Source organism: Notothenia rossii, assembly GCF_949606895.1.
Source record: "Notothenia rossii genome assembly, chromosome: 3".
In the NCBI taxonomy this organism is placed as follows: domain Eukaryota; kingdom Metazoa; phylum Chordata; class Actinopteri; order Perciformes; family Nototheniidae; genus Notothenia; species Notothenia rossii.
Window position 1 is genome coordinate 65,072,145 of NC_136901.1, and position 21,482 is coordinate 65,093,626.

The 21,482-nt window shown below is 40.5% G+C and overlaps 1 protein-coding gene across 8 annotated transcripts in view; it reads left to right on the plus strand.

The window, feature by feature from the left end:
* Positions 1–21,482, plus strand: part of il1rapl2 (interleukin 1 receptor accessory protein-like 2) — a 565,814-nt gene that overhangs the window by 537,624 nt on the left and 6,708 nt on the right. For 5 of the 8 annotated variants that reach the window (XM_079670815.1, XM_079670817.1, XM_079670818.1 and 2 more), the window contains 3 exons: positions 3,888–4,028; positions 5,846–5,906; positions 12,048–12,160. In XM_079670815.1, the coding sequence (XP_079526941.1) occupies positions 3,888–4,028; positions 5,846–5,906; positions 12,048–12,160 (315 nt within the window). The remainder of the gene's footprint in view (positions 1–3,887; positions 4,029–5,845; positions 5,907–12,047; positions 12,161–21,482) is intronic. The other 3 variants (XM_079670816.1, XM_079670819.1, XM_079670821.1) reach the window with 1 other exon arrangement.

Below are 21,482 nucleotides of genomic sequence, written 5' to 3' on the forward strand. Positions count from 1 at the left end.
AACACCCAGGGACTGAGCAGGACTGATTCAGGCCTTACAGTAAATGAGTTCAGGTGTGGCCTGGTTTTTATGCCGCCTCCCACAAGACCAAATAGGCAGGAGGGTTTTCAACAATTATATTTTTTAATAAGCTGTCTTGTCTTGAAATTTGTCAAAGGAATATATCTTAAAGTGATCTCCATTTTTGTCAAGTTACAAGAGCTTCAGCGTCATATGAGGTTTTACATGGTGAAATATCCACTCACTGGCCACTTTATTAGGTAAAACTATTCACCTGCTCGTTAAAGCAAATATCTAATCCGCCAATTACATGGCAGCAACTCAATGCATTTAGACATGGTCAAGACAACATGGTGAAGTTCAAACAGAGCATCAACATGGGGAAGAAAGGTGGTTTATGTGACTTTGAACGTGGCATGGTTGTTAGTGCCAGACGGGCTGGTCTGTGTATGTCAGAAACTACTGATCTACTGGGATTTTTGCTCACAACCATCTAGGGTTCACAGAGAATGGTCATAAAAAGAGAAAAACTTGATGAGTCTATGCCACAAAGAATTAAGGGGGTCCAACCCGGTACTAGCAAGGTGTACCTAATAAAGTGGCCGGTGAGTGTATTTTGAAAAACACACTTTGTTGCTTTTGCACACACGTGTGTATCAGGAGCATCTACCCACCAACAGAGTGGGGGCTGCTTAGGTCAGAAGGCATGGGATTTCTCCACCCACGGCTTGAAAACTACCGTTGCCAATCTTCTCCCAAGCTAATCAGAGACTGGTCATTGAGAGAGGGGGGTCCTAAAGAAACAGGGGCTAAAACTGAGCGTTTCAGACAGAGGCCAAATACAGGTATATCCAGACAGACAGTATGAGAAAGAAAGAACATTAAAGCATGAAATCATCTTCTAATAGAAACCCAAAACAATGACCCAAAAGTGGGATCAAATAATAATATTCTGAAACAAATCAGACACAATGTGAGGCTGCATTAAATGGGGTTTGGAGAGAATTTGAGAAGTCTCTGTTCTGATCGTCGGACCGTCATGACAAAAAAATGCTTTTCTTGCAATTTATACAGTGACGTCACTGGCGCTTTCCTGAAACGTTTAAAATGTTTTACTTGAGGTATTCGGAAAGGGAAAGTGCTAAAAAAGAAGGTGCTGGGGTATGCTATCTGTTATAATTTCGATCAACATGTTGCTCAGAAAAAGGCTTAATGTGGACACAAGCATTTCAGCATGTCGTGGTATAAATGGAAGACGAGACAGATGGTACATTTAGAGACTAACTTTAAGGCTATTTGTTTAGTTTATCACCATTACTGTTGTTTCTAGAAAATGTACCTGGGCAACAGATGCTAAATGCTCTTCCAATGAAGAAAATGCAAGAAAAGTGAGGAATGGAAAAAAGGGAGATTATAAAATTCCACAAGGTGTTACTGCAAGGCAAGTTTATTGCACCTTTCAACACAAGGTGCTTTACAAAAAGGAATAACATTAAGAGCATTAACAAATATTGCATTTAAAAAGAAACATTAAAATGGAAAGACAATATGAAAACATAGAACATAGGTATACAATACATGAATAAAACGTACATTGCAGCGTAATTAAAAGCAGCAGCAAAAAGAAAGTCTTCAGTCTGGATAGAGCAAGACAGGAAGAAAAGTTATCTAAAAATCCCACTAAAATGATTCGAACTTATTCCTGGCCACACATGCGGAAACCTCAACCATTACTGTTGACTTCTCTTCTGTAATAAGTAATAAGTGTTTAAATTTAAATTCTGCTCCCATTTTCCTCTGCAATGATATCTGGAGACGGCAGTAAGTTACTCATTACTAATGGAAATATCTGAGAGAGATAGATGACATTGGAGATGGAGACTGAAGTGGAAGTTTCAAAATGTGCCTCATGACAAATGGAAACAATCTGAGTTTACCTCATTGCAGCGCAAATATTTGGTAATTAGTTGAATTTGACTATTTTCTTTCCCCTTGGACTACCACTCCTTCTCGCCCTCCTTCCCTCCCTCCCTGTCCCCCCTGTCACTTACCCTCCCACTTCTACCCACAGCATCTCTGTGTAAAGGTGGTGTAGCTACTCAGAGTAGAGTTGGAGAGACGTCTACTGGTGGAAATGTAGTAACACAGATTATATACTGTAAAACGAGAGACCATTGTAAAATTCCTATAAATAATAATGTAATTAATATTACAATATAGCAATATTTTTAAAAAGGTCTTAGTGTTTTTCTGTCCTTTTTTTAAATCTGAATCTTACATCATTCAGTTTGATAATTTATATCCTGGATTCTCAGGTTTTAATATACAGTATACAGAAAAAAAGGCAAACGAGATAAAAATGGCTGAGAAACATTTATTAAATGAAACAAAGATGTATATGTGAAATGCTTTAAAATCAAACAGAAAATAAACAATGAATTTCGTTTTCAGATTAGTAGATTACCTTTTGATTACAGAAGTGTGCGTGGGTGTGTGTTTGTGAGATGGCAATGGTGTCATTCACAAGCCATGTTTCATTAATCTCCCATACACTCATATTGCACTATCCTTCATTCACACACACACTGCTGATGTGAGGTAATTTATCTCTCTCAGTCAAGTCAACATACTCTGTGTGTTGAGTCCGACTTTATGTGTTTGTCAACTTGTAGTCAACATTTTATTCAATCTGCATTCACATGACCAATGGTAAAATGGTTCTGCTGACGTTGCGGTTGTGTTTCTACGGAGAGAGCGGTGCTGCCCGACTAAGCCAAATTATTGGCACAAGCTAGCAGGAGAGGTAACCAAAGAAACAAAACCAGCAGTTTTAAGCAAAAGGCTCTGCGCATTAATAGCATCATAAATTAACCTCAACATTGAACAAACACACTATTGTGCATGTAAAACTATGAAAATAGCATTGATACTATCTCTGTGTGTAGTCAATAAAGACCCTCTAGCAGTCATGAAGTATTATGATGCTTGACCTCATATGGCATTTAAAAAAAACATATGTTGAGACTATAAAACACAAGTATGAGTGCACTAAAAAGTTACACATTGAACCTGAACACAGGTAAGCTGTAATTTTTATATTCATTCTGTCAGGTTTGGGGAAAATAGGACCCAAGTGCAGTTAAAAAATACAAAAAGGTTTGTTAACAAAAAGCAAGCTTTATTAAAAAAAGCAGAAGACAGGAAAAACAAGAAACTAATAAACAAAACTGGGGAGCACAACAGACAGGAACAAACTTACAGACGGGAACAGGTAGGAGACATGGACAAGCATAGATGAGCATATGCGAGGCAGGGAACATGGTCACGAAGAGACGACAGGTAGTATGGACATGAAACGAGGGGCAGGTAACATACACGAGGAGAGACGACGAACAGACATGGAGCACAGGACAAGACAAGACTAAATACACAGAAGGGTAATCACAGGACAAGACACAGCTGAGCAGGGGAGGCAGAAACATAAGGGCAACTGGTGAACATCTGACCTTAACGCAAAGTAGATTTCTCTATAGAAAATTAACAAATATTTATAATTAGAAGCTAATAAATGCAATATTGCAAACCAGCTTCTCTATGTGGTTTATCAGAAGTCATGTTAACCTGTCTCGCACATCATGTGCAGTGTGTGTCATTTTTTGCCTCCTTCAGTGAATTCTAAATACTGTGCTTCTTCTGCGGTAATTGTTATCAAAGCGCTTAATATTGCAGTGATTGCTTAGAAAAATACAATTATAACAGTCTGTTTTTGTTTGGTTATTTATGTGAGTTTCAGTGTGAGTTATTGATTTATGACATTTGTTTCTTTTTTCCTTTTGATCTTTATTTATCTTGAAGTGTCTCATTGATTTTTTCTTTCCTGACTGTAGACATGTATCGTCTGGAGTTGGCTGGTGGTCTTGGGGTCATACTGTTGCTGCTGGGAGTCCTCACTGCACTTTATAAGTGTTACAACCTGGAGATCATGCTCTGCTACAGGAGGCACTTTGGAAGCGATGAAACTGAAGATGGTAAGCTTTTTTAAATTGTTTTATTACTTTTTATGAATTGACTTGGTTTGTGAATTGGTGTACTTTGCTTAAATACAAAACGTATTCCTTTGCAGGCATTATACATTAAAATAAACTCCCCCTGGAGGGAACCTTAGGATTTTAGCCTTTGCAGACCATTTTACAAATACCATTATAACCAGGGGCGCACATAACTTTCTCAGTGAGGTACTCAGATGAGTATCTGGAGTCAGTGTTTGGTACTCCATATTCTGGCTCCACTCAAAGTTATATGATGAAGCCCTCTGTATCGCGAACGTCAACGGGGGGGGAGGCGAGTGGAATACTCCAGAGCGTGACCGTTGTGATCAGCTGTTTTAGCGCAGTTCTCCAGTGAAGGGGGGGAGTCTCCCTCTTCAGCCGGGTGGCGTAGTTTTGGCACAATTCCGTTGTACAGACCGACGTTAACAGCAGCCCTGTCTGTGCATAATGGAGACCAACTCTCTCATCCAGTGATCTAACCGCCTTCTGGAAAAGCTTCACAAGTACGTCGGTACGCAAATGCGTTTTGTGACACAAGAGACGGTACGCATTTCAGATTGTTGCCGCGCATGCGTACCTGCGTACCAGTTATGTGCACCCATGATTATAACACACTACAGGAAAGGAAAAAACCCAGAAGCATTGGGCCCCTTTAAATCTAAGATATTTATTTTATTTGTATATTTAATCTTTAAACCTTTTTTTTTACCTCATGAAAGACAAAACCGTAATCATTCTGGAAAAAACAGCCGACATAATTATTAAACTGATACGTTTGAAATACATTTAAATGTGTATACACACAACCATTGCCATAATAAGTTTGCGTTTTTGTGTGAGTAATAATAATAACACGTTTTATTTGGACACCTTAAACTGCATAGAACTACACAGGTAAAAACTGTGACAGCATTTTAAAAAGGAGACAGATAGGAGGGGGCAAGGCAGTCATATTTAGTAACAAACCAGATGATTGGAGGGGTGTAATCATCAGCAAGGGGATGTACTTATATATTAGAAAACAATAACAGCAAAGGTATGATATTGATATAAAATAAAAGATAGAGAATTATTAGTCTAGATGGAAATAGGGATCCACGCGCACCTCTCGGAATTTTTTATGCCACCTGATTTTTCGTAATCCTTAAAGTGTCTACTTTCAGAATCTGCCAGGTGCCAAGCTGAAATAATGTCCGAAACGCTCCATTTTTAACCCTTTATTGCACCTAACCCAAAACCTAAACATTAAAATGTAATGTAGCAAGAGGCATAACCTTTGAAGTAAACAACATACAGAGACAAATGAATACATTTTTCCATACAATTCTGACCCTAGGAATTCAATGGAATGGTTATTTTTGACATTTGACAACATTTTGACTGTATTTCTGGACAAAAACAGCAAAATAATGCAAAAGTGGACCCCTATTTCCATCTAGACTATATTACATGTAATCAAATCGACGTAGGCCAAAGAAAGCAACTAAAAAAAAAACACCAAAGCAATCAATTCATTTTTTTTTATTAGGCTTTACGTTTCTCTCAGTATCAAATGTCATATTGAAAAAGCATTAACATAAACAAACAAGCTGAAAGACAAGGAAAAACAAGTCATTTTGCAGTATTGATTTCGAATTTCTTGAGCAGAATATTCCCAAGATTTCATTTGTGCTCTTCAAATCCTGATGTAGAAATGACCAGGAAGTATCAGAATTCAGAATTGATTCAGTTAATTTGATTTAGTGTGAAAATATGCCCTGTGCTCTCACTCACTCACTCTGTCTCTCTCTTCACAGATAATAAGGAGTATGATGCCTATCTGTCCTACACTAAAGTGGACCTGGACTTTTTGGGCAGGTCAGTTACCTCTAAACATATGTAGTATATGTATTGAACAATGATTATTATTATTTTTTATCGTGTTAACAAAACCAGAATTCAAACTCACTAGCAGAGCTGAAATATGGAAGGCAAACCTTGATCATGTGCTTAGAACATCTAAGGTAGTGTTTAAACTTGAATTTAAAAACCCGGAAATAACATTTTACCACTTTCGGTTCCCTCGTATCAAAGTCATCAGTTTTCTGTTTATGGTTAAAAGCCTGAAATAAGATATGTGGTTAAAACAACCCTAAGAGATTTTCACATGTTGTTCTGCGACATTAAATACGTCACTAATTACCCCACTTCTGAATGCCTGACGCTTCTATGCGTCATAAAAACAGCAAGAGCTAACAAGTGACTACAAGAGACTACAAAATGTCATCACGCCGACAAGACACCGCCTTTAGCTTAGGGGTGGTGATCTGTTAAAATGTTGAGATTGGCCGGCATTGCATGCAGCCTCGGAGCGCCAACCACATGGGATGCCTGCAATCCACAGACCAAGCACCAGAAACATCAGCTGCCTGCGCTCCTCTGGCCCAACCAAGAATCCAGTGGCCCAAATCCACGAGCAGAGCAGAGTGGCAGAAGTTTGATGTAGATTGCATTCTGGAAGAGACTGCCAAGGGGGATGTGGACCGGTGGTAGAACTCTATGGCTACCATCATCGTAAACATTGCAGCTGAGCAATTTGGACTAGAGGATGTCAAGACGGCTTATGCTCCGAACACCCGAGCAAGGCAAATCCAGCAACTCAGGGAAGAAATCAAGTCTCTCAGGAGGGAGTACAAGAAGTCAGGAGAAGTTGAGAGGGTCTAGCAGATCTTCGGGAAATCCTCAGGAAGAGGAATGAACCAGAGGAGAAGGCGGAGAGAGAGGACAATAAGGAGAGCGGCGTTCCTGGCAAACCCCTTCAAGTTGACCAAGCAGCTCCTTGGCTAAAGGCCCAGATACACCGGCCCGAAATCGGCAGTAAATGGGAGTCAGGCCGAACATGAGCGTGGGCACGCCCTATTCGGAGTGGTGTGCGCCGCACCGTCGGGTCTTTTCTGCCGACCTGACGCCTTTTCTTGCCGATTCAACATGTTGAATCGGCGTCGAGAACACCACCGGAAGTCGGACAAAGGGATAACACTGATTGGCTGTTCAGCTAGCGAATAAGTGCATGAGAAGCGTTAACGGAAGTGAGGGAGGTAAACAAATGATTTAACACAAGCGTGAGTCCAAGGGCTGCTAGCTCCAGTACCTCCCGTTCGTCCTGCTCCTGTTCGTTCATGTTTTCAATGGACGAGAGTGAAAATGGAAAGAAAAACGCTGTTCTTCTTCTCTGTCTTCCGGTTGTTCCGGTTGTTGCCTCATTTGAATGATGAATACACACTACCGCCGCCTGCTGGTAAGGAGAGTTATTGCCACTCATGCATGCGCAGTTCATACGTGCTCGGCTCGGATTTGCGGTGTGTTCCAGTGCGCGAAGTTGGCAAATACGCAGGAGAGTACGGCGACGCAACAGTCGGTGTCGGCGTCGGCGACTTCTCAGGTGACTGGCCAGTATATCTGGGCCTTAAAAGAGGGGCGACTAGTTGACCTACTCCAGAAACAACATTAACAGTCAACTCAAGTGCACTGACAGTGACTCCGGGAGAGACCAGCCACTGGGTCTGTGTAATGCATTGATAACAACACCTGAACCAACAGCCCTTCCTGAGAGAAGTTGAGGAAGTTGTGAGGAGGGCGAAACCTAGCTCAGCACCAGGACCAAGTGAACTGCCCGAAGCTACTCTATCACCTTTGGATAGCCCTAAACGAGATCTGGAGAAGAGGGAGGATTGCATAGTCTTGGAGATACGCCAAAGGGGTATAAATGCCGAAAGAGGAGAAATCTGAGAACATCAACCAATTCGGGTCTTCTTCTTGCTTAGCGTGGAGAGCAATACCTTCTTCAGTCTGGTGTCCAAGAGACTCTCCATCTTTCTCCTGAGCAAAACCTACATTGACACATTGTTACAGAAGGGAGGCATGCCGGGGGTCCCTGGTTGCCTGGAGCACAAAGGAGTGGTGACACAGGTCATCAGGGAGGTGAGAGAGGGCAAAGGGCTGTGCAGTGGTTGGACCTTAGCAACGCATATGGCAACTCAATACCCCACAAGCTTGTTGGGGTTGCACTGGAGAGAGACCAGATACCACAGAAGGTAAAGGACATCATCGTCTGAGCTCCCCGGAAAATTCAAGGCCTAGATTTACCAGCACGGGATCCCCCCAAGAATCCTATTGACTCTGCTTATCTATGAAGTTCCCATGACTGTAGTGGAAGGGTTAGAGCGCAAGGTGAGTAACTATCTCCGCAGATGGCTGGGCCTGTCTCGCAGCCTGAGCAGCATTGGGCTTTATGGGAACAGCAACAAGCCCAGGCTCCCTTTCAAAGTGGTCGGCACATGAATTGTTCTGCGGACCGGGAGGAAGTGGAGGGCAGCCGAGGCAGTTCAGCCGGCGGAGGCTCGGCTGAAGCACAAGAACCTGGTTGGGAGTGTGGCATAGGGCAGGGCTGGACTTTGGATAATAACGTCCAACCAGTACGGCACTGCCACCGCAAAAAGACAGACGGGAGCTGGTCCAGGAGGAGGTACCTGCTTCAGTAGAGGAAGAGCGGGCAAGCAGTACAGTGGCCATGCGACAGCAGGGTGTCTGGATGAAGTGGGAACAGGCGATAGGGCGGAATGTTACCTTGCAGCACATCTGGAGGTGGAACCAACAGAGGATCAAGTTCTTGATTCAGGGAATTTATGATGTCCTCCCCAGCCCTTAAAACCTGTTCACATGGGGCAAGTTAGAGACACCTGCATGCCCTTTGTGTTCTAAAATAGGGAATCTCGATCAAATCCTGAGCAGCTACTCCAAAGCACTGGGCACGGGGCGTTATCGCTGGAGACATGACCAGGTCCTAAAGTCCATTGCTGAGGGAATAAGCAATGGGATTAGTGATAGCAGATACACCAAAACTACAGCAAAGTCCATCAGGTTATTCAAAGAGGACGAGTGGCCGTTGAAAAGACTAAAGGGCTACTCTGCTGGTTTACACTCCACAACATGAGACTGGGTGATGACAGTTGACCTTGAAAGGCAGCTGAACATTCCAACACACTTAAACTAGTCCAGACTGAGTCATCATCTTGGTCTCTGGGGCCACTCGACAGCTCATCTTGCTGGAGCTCACTGTGCCCTGGAAGGAAAGGATGGAGAAAGCACATGAGAAAGAAGACAAAGTACCAGGAGCTGGTGGAGGACTGCCGCAGAGGTCTGATTAACCTCGGTAGGGTTGCCTGGAAGAGGGTGTCTGTTGCAAGACCTGAAACACCCAATAACTCCAGGAAACAACACTGAAGATGTGTTCAAGTTTGAGAATCAGAAGATATGTGTGGATTAACTTCTGATCAAAACGTGTGGGTATCATGAATGCAATGTTTGCCACAGAGTTTACTTTATGCCATATGTGACCCGCTCTATCAAAAAAAAATTGTTTTTCGGGGTTTGGGTGTTTTGTTTGATTTTAAATAAACAAAGTCTTGGCTTTCAGAATATGGAACTTTTATTTCCAAAATCACACGATAAATACATTTTTGAAGCTTGTAAAGGGAAGATGACAGCTCTCACTCGCCACTCTGCTGTTCCACAGCGCTGCTTCCCCTCCCTCCGGCTGAAATTATGAATGTAAGGCGTATAGTAATCATAGATAACATGGCAGGGTCAGTTACAGTTTGTTTTTATCTGATTTCAATTAAACAAAGTCTTGGCTTTCAGAATATTAAACTTGTTTCGTCAAATTCAGATGATAAATACAACTTTGAAGCTTGTATAATTACAAGCGGAGAACCGAGTAACTTGACGTCACAGCAGGCACACACACACACACACACACGTATACACACACAAACTTGCGAGCTTCCCCCAGACCAGTAATCCAAACGAAAATATCTTCCCTCCGTAGTATTTTGATCATTTGCTCCGCTAATCAATCAGTCAGATCAATGGATTCCAGAGAAGAGGAACCTTTGAAGGCCTTTTTCTCAAAATGATGACTCGGTGACAGTCATTATATAATGTGACATATTTTTGCTTAATATTTGGAGTACAAAAACAATCCTGATATCATTAGAAAGCTAGGAATCTCCTCTTTCCAACAGTGTGTACAACTCAAAATGTGTCTTCGGGTCAATGCGACTGATTTCGATGGAGCAGGTCACATATACCGAAATCCAATGGAAAAATCCTATTGCACTTGAGGGACCCCTTTCTGATGCTAACTTCCTATATTGAAAATATTGTGAATCTTATATTTATATTTAAATGTTTACAATGATATTGAAGACATTAGCATTGTAGCAAAGTAATCTAAAAGCCCATTTCAATCTCATAGTGCTTACAAAAAGAGAAAGATTTACAATCAAAACTATTTAGAGTCAACAATAAACCTAAACCTGTATATCTTTTTTTGCATTTATGTTATTATAATTTATAACCTGGAGCACACAAGGTGAACAAAGTGACTCACAACAATGTGACTGATTTTGAAAGAGCAAGTCAGTGGCGTGGTCTGGCCTGGGAGTCCGAGGCACATTCAAGCTCGGCTCTGTCTCTGTGTGTGTTTAGCACAAGCTCTTTTTTTGCGAGAGAGAGCGCACCGGTATCGGGGATTTTTGTTAGCTAGCTGCGCTGACGGATATAAGAAGCCGTTTCTACAACAAGGTGGAGCGAGAGTTCTCTGCCTCAGATAATTACAGCTTGGGTGAAGTAAAGGACTCGTTACTGTTAGTCTAAGTCGTGGTTCTCAAACTTTTTCTGTCATTCCCCACTTTGAACAGGTGGGCCTTTTCAAGCCCCACCTGTTCCTCATCGCTCCAATAAAATGGTAGGCCAAGCTTAAAATTGTCGAATGTATCGTTCTATAACAGGGGTCTCCAACCTTTTTTAGGATGAGAGCTCATTTCAAAAAATAAAACAAGTCGTGAGCTATTTTTACTCCTCTTTTTAGTTTTTTTGCATTGTATATATTTAACACATTTGAACATTATTATATGCTTACTTTTAACATTTGTGTGCTGTTTGGGTCTGTGGGACCCGTTTTCAATGTTTACTAAAATGTATGCAATTTAATTATTTTAACCTGCTTTATTTGGGGGTGAACCTCACCCTCTCTAGGGGGGTCCGGGGGCTGTACCCCCGGGAAGATTTTTTTTTTAATGTTGAAGTGAAATGCCTCAATCTGGTGCACTTTGAGCAAAAAATGAATTTATGGATACAGCTCTCAACACACTGAAAGGGAGCTGTATACTTTTCAATAATCCAAACATCTTTAGAATATGATCAAAACCAATAACAAATCATTTAAACTTGTTTATTCTTATCTTATGTTACCTAGTTAGAATTCTTTCTTTTTATTTAAGCATATTTTACTAATCACTCCCCTTCTAAACTTTTGAATTTTTTTTTTACTGTCCTATAGCACACATTGGAATGATTTCTTACTTTATTTTTTACACCTAGGCTATATTAAATAGATAAATGTTAAAAAAATTCAAAAAATTCAAAAACTCCCATTCATCGCGTCCATTCGCAACCCACCTATCACATCTCTGCGCCCCACCAGTGGGGCGCGCCCCACACTTTGAGAAACGCTGGTCTAAGTTATCTCAGTGGGTCTCAAATGGTTTGGTCACCATTACGTAAACAAATATTTCCAAGCCACACCTTTATATAATTGTATAACCTCAGTGACATTTATTGTTGGTGTCAATTGAGTAAAAAATGTAATCATGTTAATCGCAATAATAATCTGTAAATAATCATGTTAAATCACAACATACTACTAATTCATTTTACTTTGGACAGATATAAGATAAATACATGTACGGTGTAATGATGAAGAAATGCATGACAAACTGCTAGGCGAAATCAGAGGGTTTGTACCTTTCAGCTTAGTTTTAATGGCTTCTGAATTATTGCCATGAGGTCAGACCAGAACCTGAAAATGAGCATGTTAATGTTACCTCAGCTCCAAAAATGGTTGATCTTGCAGTTTACACTTCACTTATTAAAGTTTTTGTCTTTTGTCCTCCTCAGCAGAGAATGCAGCGACGAAGAAACATTTGCTTTGGAAATCTTGCCGGACGTTTTAGAGAAACATTATGGATACAAGCTGTTTTTACCAGACAGAGATCTCATACCCAGCAGCAGTAAGTATCCATACTCTATCTACACACACACACACTCACACACACATTCTGTCTCTCCCTCTCTATGGGCCGTTATAGCCCCAAACACGCAAAATCCCTCACTGTCAGAATAGATAGGAATGTATGGTGATTCTCATTTTAACACACTCACAAACAGACACACACAGGTCTGCGTAAGATCTCAGGTGATAATCAAAAACACACACACAAAAACTAAGTCTACAGAGCGTCACTTGACCTAAATAACAGTTGCTCACACGTTTATTTTCATGTTTTTTATATTAAAGCAACACACACAAACACAATCTAAGTCTTTCACAGTGGGATTTACATCTATATCTCACTTTCACACCAACAAATTCCCATGTGCACTGCATATGATGCAGAGTTCACACAACACACACCGTTTGTCATTGTGTCTGGGGATATCTGTCTGTCCAACTGGAATGGGAAATATGATTGTTATTGCTCCATCTGTCAATGCTGTGACCTGACACACACACACAGGTTCACTAATATGTGTTGATAGAAATCATTTTGGTACATGCAATAAGAAGAGCATAAGATAAAAAATGTGGATACTGTAATTTAAGGATTTGTTAGTATTCTCAACACACACACACACATACACACACACACACACATACACACACACACACACACACACACACACACACACACACACACACACATCCATCATTGTTAAAGTCATCCCTGGCCTTGCTTGTTAAGGAGGTTATGCACATTTTCAGGTAAATACTTGCATTTTGGCTTTCTACTAGAATATGTGTGCCACCTGACTGGAAGAGCTACCCTTAGCAAAAATAGTCGCTGATTGCTGCCCTTAATGTTAAATTATTCCAACTTTAACCCCGATTGACACTGGCTTTTCTACTCAAAACCAACCCTCCGCGACCCGACCACGGATGAGCGGGGGAAGATGAATGGATGGATTATCTCTTATCTTATCTTATTAATAGACCCTTCAGAAAAACGCGATTCTGCGATCGCAGAATTTACCGCATAATCAGCAAAATGCCGCAGATTTTTAAAAGGCTGCATATTTATCAAAAGGCTGCATAATCCCCGCATTTTTCCACACAAAGTTGAGGGAAAAAAAAGTTAACTCGTCTTGACGTGAAGTAGTGATGATGATGACACAACGTCATCAGCTCGTGCATCACAGAAGGTAAAAAACACCGTAGAGTGAACGTGTGGAACTCACACGAGAGAGAAAACACCAAGATGAAAAAATCTGATCCATCTCATTTAAAGACGAACATTTCTGCTGTGTGTGTGTGTGTGTGTGTGTGTGTGTGTGTGTGTGTGTGTGTGTGTGTGTGTGTGTGTGTGTGTGTGTGTGTGTGTGTGTGTGTGTGTGTGTGTGTGTGTGTGTGTGTGTGTGTGTGTGTGTGTGTGTGTGTGTGTGTGTGTGTGTGTGTGAGTGATTAAAATAGCCCAATTGTTTTTACAATAAATACACATTGAATGTGTTTAATTGAATAGTAAAGGGGTTTAACGTTAGTGGCAGGTTGTATCTGAGAGAGAATATATAAATAAGACAGCCCAATTTATTTTTTCCGCATATTTAGCCACTTCCAGCAATTTCACCGCATAAAATCCCATAAAACCCTGCATGTTTGATCGCATAATCAAGGATTTTAGCCCGCATAATCAAGGATTTTAGCCCGCATAATCAAGGATTTTTGCCCGCGTTTTTCTGGAGGGTCTATATTAAGCATCGATGTGTAAGAGAACTGGATACAGCGTTAGAGGCGGGACCTCATTCATTCCTACCAGAGTTGCTCAGTGGCACCCAGAAAGCCAAAATGGCCTGCCTCTCAAGAGCAAAGGTAACCGTATCTAGGCCCAAAGAGCGTATGTGCCCTTGAGTTGAGCTTAAGCCCCGCCTTCGATCCGCAGCGTGACAATCGATTTGGCTCAGTCAAATGAATGGAGAGAAAATAACTCTGGATTCTGCTTTAAGCTAATTTCAAAACTTTTGGACCCCAACAATTTTGAACAGGAAGTTGATTGTATTTGTTTTAATCCACCTTTTTATCCAAAGCGACTTACACGCTTTTGATGTTATGCTAAAATGTTGAAGAAATGTGCTTCAGGATATGGTACATGTTACGCAGAGTGAAGCAGGTAGGACCCAAACGCAGATTACACTTGACGATACCTTTATTTCAAGGACTTTAAATAAACTTGGACAAACAAAACACGCTTCGGTGAACTGGGTCACATACAAAAGAAGCACCAACACTGAACACAGGAGGAGACAAGACTAAATACAGGGAGGGGTAATCACAAGACGAGAAACAGCCGGGCAGGGGAGGAGAAACACAAGGGTCACAGGGGAACACAATCAAACAACTAGGCCCCGTCTCAGGTCGGTTAAATTAAATCCTTGCTTCCCTCACTTGCGTCGTTTCCCTGTGTTTAGTCCAGGGAAGCATGGAGGGACGCAAGGAAACAACGAGAAGCAGGGAAATTAGTTTTAAGAGCAATGGGACGTCCTTTCCTCCGGAGCCTCACGTGAATCGACGTCCGTTTGTGTTGACGCCGCAAAGCTGTTCGTCTGACAGCAGCTCTGTCCCCGTTATTTTCACAAACACCCCTGCCACACATTTACTGACACAAACATGTGTATCATCTGTTGTAGACCCCAATAAATAAAATCAAATAAGAACTCATTCTCAAAAAAGATAAACGCCATTCTTAAAATGTATAAATGAACAATAGTTTGATTAATATTGATTAGAGTGCACAATAGAAATAAAATAATTGAGAGAAGAAAAATATATATATTATCTATCAAAACCCAGTTAGATTAAAATTCATTGGATTGCACACTTTGTTTGTTTGTGTGGATATGTAGCACATTAACATTTTAATAGCACTTAATGACTGACTGAATGGAAATGAGATTAAATGAAAATATAAAACGAAAAAAGCGATCATGAAAATGTTTCCAATAAATGAATACAATGATTTTTGACCACTTTGTTGTTCAGATATATCACATATTTGTAACTAAATGATACATGAATTGAAACAAAACACAGTTTAAACTGAGGAGTGACTCTCGTGAGTTTCATTTATTTTCTTCACTCCGCTGGGGTACTGCTCTCATGTCAAGAACAAGAAGCATGAGATCAGTGCATGCACTGCATCGTCCAATCAGTGAGCGATACACAGTAAGGGGGCGGGGCGAGTATCTGAGGATTTCATCGGAGGATGGACTGGTGGTTCCTCGATTATCGCTCCTCCATTATCGCTCCTCGCTCCTCGATCCTCGGTCCTTCGGCAGAAATAAGAGCCATGGGACGGTAATCAAGATGGCGCAGACAAATCAACTTCCAGGGAGACCGAGGACCGAGGAGCGAGGAAATGAAAATAGTCGACCTGAGACAGGGCCCTAGACACACCAGGGAAACTAACGACAGGAGGAAAAACACAAGGAAAAGGACCAGACAATAACCCAGGAGGAAAACATGACAGCAAAACGCAAACATACAAAATTACAAACGTGACATAACCCTAGGAGTGTGACAGTACACATCTTATACCTGCTATTATTTTTTAAAGCTTTTTTCAGAGGCGCCTTGTTACTTTCACTGCAGTATAAAACTAATTAATTCAGATATGAAGCCATTCTCTACTTTGCATTAGCATTGTATTACATCCATCGGATAGTTTTTACCAAAAGCTGATGTTTCATGGCACGAAATGCGCTCTCCCGTTTGCCCTATTTACTCTGGACTCGCTAATATCGAAGGATTGGAGCAGCCCCGCCCCCCCGAGGAGCGACGCGTCCAGAGCCCATGTGAAAAAATCATCTTCCAGACTGTTAATATTGTTACTGCTACTACTCTCTGGTAACGTTAACATTAACCCTGGTCCTGAGTGTTTCTCTGCTTCCTTGCATAATTTGCCAACTCCGAATGAGTTTAGCTGTAGGCAAGGATTGGGTTTTCTGCATGTTAATGCTAGAAGCCTAGTGCCCAAATTAGATGTTTTCAAGACCTGGTTTTTAGTTGCTAAACCTGATATTGTTGTAGTTTCTGAAACCTGGTTAAAACCGTCTGTCACTGACACTGTTATTCACATTGATGGATATAATGTATTCAGAACGGATCGTAAGGGCAGAGCTGGTGGTGTTGCAATATACACTGCTGAGAAACTACAGTGCTCAGTCCTTCACTCAATTTCAATTCCAAGGCAATTTGAGTTGCTAGCAGTCCAAATAACTATAGCAAATGCTCCTCTCACTGTTATTGGCTGTTATAGGCCTCCATCGGCCATCATGGATGCAACTACTAGCCTTACTGAATTCTTGTCTATGTTTTCTTCTGAAATCATATTAATGGGTGATTTAAATTGGGACTGGTTGAGTGATAAATCTTCACAGTTTAAGCAGGTTTGTGATTCTTTGAACTTAACTCAGCTTATTGATAGTCCCACTAGAATAAACCCTGCCAAACCCAATAACGATACCCTTATAGATGTCATTCTAACAAATGCAGCTCATAAGTATGTGTCTGTTGGTGTTTTTCCTAATGATATCAGTGACCATTGCACTATTGCTTGCGTTAGGAGCACTAAGTTGCCCAAAGCCAAGGGCCTTATTGTCCTCAGGCGCTGCTTCAAACACTTCTCTGAGCAGGCTTTCCTACACGATCTGGCGGAGGTTAAATGGCACTTCATAGTGTTAATTCCATCTGTTGATGTTGCCGTCCAATTTTTTATTGATCACTTTTTATCGATTATTAATAGACATGCCCCCCTTAGAAAATTCAGAGTCAAGAATAGGAACACTCCATGGTTTACTAGAGAACTATCTGATCTAATTCATGATCGAAATAAGCGATGGTCTTTAGCTAGAAAGTCTAACACTAGTGATGACTGGCTTCTTTTTCGTGTCCTCAGAAATAAATGTTCAGCCCTTATTAAAAAAGCTAAAACTGATTACTATCTGAGCTTAACCACTGATTGTTTTAATGACCATTCTAAGTTCTGGAAAACAATTAAATCACTTCAGAACAAGAAAGTTTCTAGTTTCCCACAAAAACTGAAGGTCAGTGATTATTTTATTTCAGATTCAGATGGTATGTCTAATGCTTTCAATGCTCACTTCAAAAAGGCTGGTCACATTTTTGATGAGCAAAGTCATGACTCTCTAAATGGTCGTACTCACAGCCCTAGTCAAGAGATGAGCTCCCCTGTTTTTGATTTTGCTTCTTTCTCGGTCTCTGAAGTCTTACAGGGTTTGCACTCAATTGATCCTAAAAAGTCTGCCGGGCCTGACGGCCTCGACCCATTCTTTTTAAAAATTGCAGCTCAGATTATAGCACAACCAGTAACTGATATTTTTAATCTCTCCCTGTCCACTCACACACTGCCAGCTCTGTGGAAGCAAGCTCTGGTATCGCCCCTCTTGAAAGCTGGTGATCCCACTGAGTTAAATAATTATCGTCCTATCTCAAATCTTTCTGTGTTATCAAAGATTCTTGAGTCCCTAGTTTCTACTCAGCTAAAACTTTTTTTAAATTCACACAACATCCTTAACCCTATGCAATCTGGATTCAGATCAAAGCACAGTACTGTGACTGCCAGTCTGAAAGTCTTAGATGATATCAAGGCTGCTTTGGATAACAAATCTGTTTGTGTTGCATTGTTTATTGACCTAGCCAAAGCATTTGATACTGTAGATCACCACATTATGTCTAATGTTATGTTGGTGTCTCGTTTCGGTCATAATGCCATTTGTTGGTTTCAGAGTTATCTAACCGACCGTACTCAATGCGTCAGGTTGGGTAGCACTGTCTCTGACCCTGTCACCTTGGAGAAGGGCGTTCCACAGGGCTCTATTTTGGGGCCTTTGCTCTTTTTATTATATGTAAACAATATTTGTAATCAGATGCAATTTTCTACCTATCATATGTATGCTGATGACACTATTGTATATTCATGTGCTCCTTCTCTGGACATGGCCGTTTCCAATTTAAAATCTGATTTTATCACGCTGCAGCATGCACTTCTTGATTCCAAACTGCTTTTGAACAGTAAGAAAACCAAAGCAATGCTTTTTGCTCCCAAGTCAGCGTCCTCTTGCCTCTCCATTGACACCCTTGATGGCGTCTCTGTTGAGTTTGTTGATATCTACAAATATCTTGGCTTTTGGTTGGACAGTAATCTGAACTTCAAACACCATATCGAAGTTCTAACAAAGAAATTGATATTCAGTCTTGGCTTCCTTTACAGACTTAAATGTTGTTTTTCAACTTCATCCCGTAAAAGGTTGGTCTCTGGCTTATTCCTGTCCCAGCTGGACTACGGTGACACCATTTATAGATTTGCCTGTCCCACTGTCTTGGCCAAACTTGACCCACTCTACCATGCTGCACTGCGTTATATATCAAATGCACCCTATAGGACTCATCATTGCACACTGTATAGCCTAACTGGATGGTCCTCACTCACTATGCGTAGGATGCAGCATTGGTTTTTATTAATGTATAAAGCCATTTTAGGAAATCTTCCACTCTACATATGTGCCAGATTTGCTCCAGTTTGTGACTTTTACAACCTCAGATCCAGTGCCTTGATACGGTTCCAGGTTCCTGCTGTGCGGACTGAGGCTGGAAAAAGGAGTCTCTTTTATTATGGTCCTTGGTCTTGGAATGACCTTCAATCACGCCTCAAACTGACGGCACTTGTTTCTATAGCCTGTTTTAAATTGAAGTTGTCAGAAATCCTTACCACCAGCTGCTCTTGCAGTAATAAGTAGTGCCTTTCTTACTGTCCTAATGTGCACAATGTAGTAACTGCTTTTTTTCATCTTTTGTTTTCTTAGTTATGTTCTCTGTATTTTATATGTTTGTGTTATGTGTTATGTGTAACGTTGCTGCCTTCTTGGCCAGGTCAGCATTGTAAATGAGATTTTATCTCAATGCTTTTTATCTGGTTAAATAAAGGTTAAATACAAATAAAATAAAAATTACCACGACCTGTCCAAAAGACAAAAATAACTTTATAATGTGAAGCTCCAAAGGAATATGTGTTCTTTGAACTATTCAACATTTTCTCTTAAAATATATTACTACATTTACTTAAATATGGTTTATAATGAATCACCCTAAGCCAACATTAAAACACACATGCATCCTAAGCGGGGTTTGAAAAGTCATATTTCCAGAGGCGGCCTCTCTGTTCCCTAATAACATCCCAACAACATGTCCACTTTGCAAAACATGCATAACTTACACTAAGCTGCATATGAATGAAAGGTTACAGATTGTGAAAATAAATGAGTTGGTAACAGCCACACACAAGAGCTTCCTTTTCAATGCTTACCAAAGCTATTGACAGAGCAACATGGTAAAAAAACACGTTCAATTATCCACTCCATTAGCCCTCCGAAGAGTGCGAGAGTTAAACAACGAGAGCAGAAAGAGGCGGGGACAGGGTGATTGGCTTGTGTTTACAATTAATTGATTTGTATAATCCTCAGAAATAGAGAGCGGGAAGAGGTAGGGAAGGGCTGAACAGAAGTGGGGGGGGGAAAAGGACAGAGAAAGATGAAGAGAGGGATGGAAAAGCAGAGAAGAGAAAGAATTGAGTGAATTTTCAGATGTAGTGTACTATTTGTGCCCCTCAAAGTGAGCGGGAAATCATAATCTGTTGTTGCAGAGTCTCCGTCATTAATTTAGTTAGCACGAGAAAAGATGGTAGCAGTAGAGACATACAGAGATAGGAGATTTGTTATTCACAGATCACTCAGTTTTAGACACTTTCGGGAACTACAAATTTGAAAAATAATCGGAACGGCGTATGTTCCCAAATAATTGTAAATAGGACAGTTAGGGAAGATGAGTTTAAATAGACCTCAGGATGAAGCAACAGCACTACAGTGAGGATTAAAAGAAGCATTTGTGGAGCTCTGAAATAGGTTGCTCAGATTTGAGTTATTGTTTTTGCTTTTAGACATTAGAAGGTGGCTAATGAACTGTACTAGTAAAACACAGTATTTTACATGTAATGTCTTGAAAATGCCTGTTTGATATCTGTGCGAAAACTAATAAAGAGATTTATAATTAAAAAAAAGAATGTGGCTAATGGTTGCCATAATGCTAACGATATATTTAGTGGATTTAACTTCTCATTTTGGGAAATTCAACCAACTGAAAATATGCTATCTGTTCCAGCCATTGAGTGGTGCAGCGGTGACGTATTTTGTAGGACGACCAGGCAGTTATCTTTGCATAGGCTCCCTCGACAGAAAACAATGGGACTGTTTCATTGGATTTCAGTATATTGCAGAAAATAAGCTTTGTAGGAAACACACGTTTATGATACTTCCACGTTTTGGTCAGCAGAATAATCTCCACATATAAACACCACTCTTTAAATGTTTGATGCATAAATGTAAAAAGCTAACATTAGGCTATAAGCTAACAACATCATGGTACCATGGTTGTGCATCACCACCACTAAGCTTTAAATGGACTGTTGTTCGGACGGATGATTTTTAGTATAGTCTCATTTAGTCACTTGTTAGCAAACTCTGTTTTCCAGACACAAAGAAGCTTCGGACATTCACAATTTGGGTGGTTACTGACGTATCTAATGTCCTAGTACAAAACGTGAAAATCTCTTAAGCTTGTGTTTCAACAGACGTTATTTCAGGCATCTAAATGTTGACTTTGAAACAAGGGAACCGAAAGTGGTAAAAGCTAACTAATTTCCGGGGTTTTCCAGGAGTCATTCCTGCACCACTGTATTCACCTCATTGAGTTCACATTTCCTTCCATAAGTTACAAGTAAAATCTGATGGTGGTCAGCACAACTCTGAATCCCATTAAAGAGCTGTTAACAAAACTCTTGCACAAGCATTCCTGTCACTGCTGTAAACTCCTGCCAGTCATTTCCTGAACAAAAAATGGGAAGGCTAACGCCAGCAAAAATACATCCGATACTATACATACTGATGTTCAATGTTCTCTGCCTCTTTATTTAAGAACTTGAAATCTTATTGTTTGTCTTTGCATTTTTGGGAAAGATATGCAAAGCTAAAAAAATAGCTCAACATATCAAGTAACACATCAAGTCAAACAGAAATAGGGACATGTGGGTGGTCAAAGTGCAATTGTGATTAAAATTCAAAACTACTAGCTCTCCTGAAAAATAAATTACCTTTTAAGCACCTATAATGGTTACCCAATACTTAATTGCAATGTTTCTCACAATGTTGAGCTATTCTTTTTAAGAAAAGCTTTTTCAATATTGGTCCTGGGACCTGTTAAATATTTTTAAT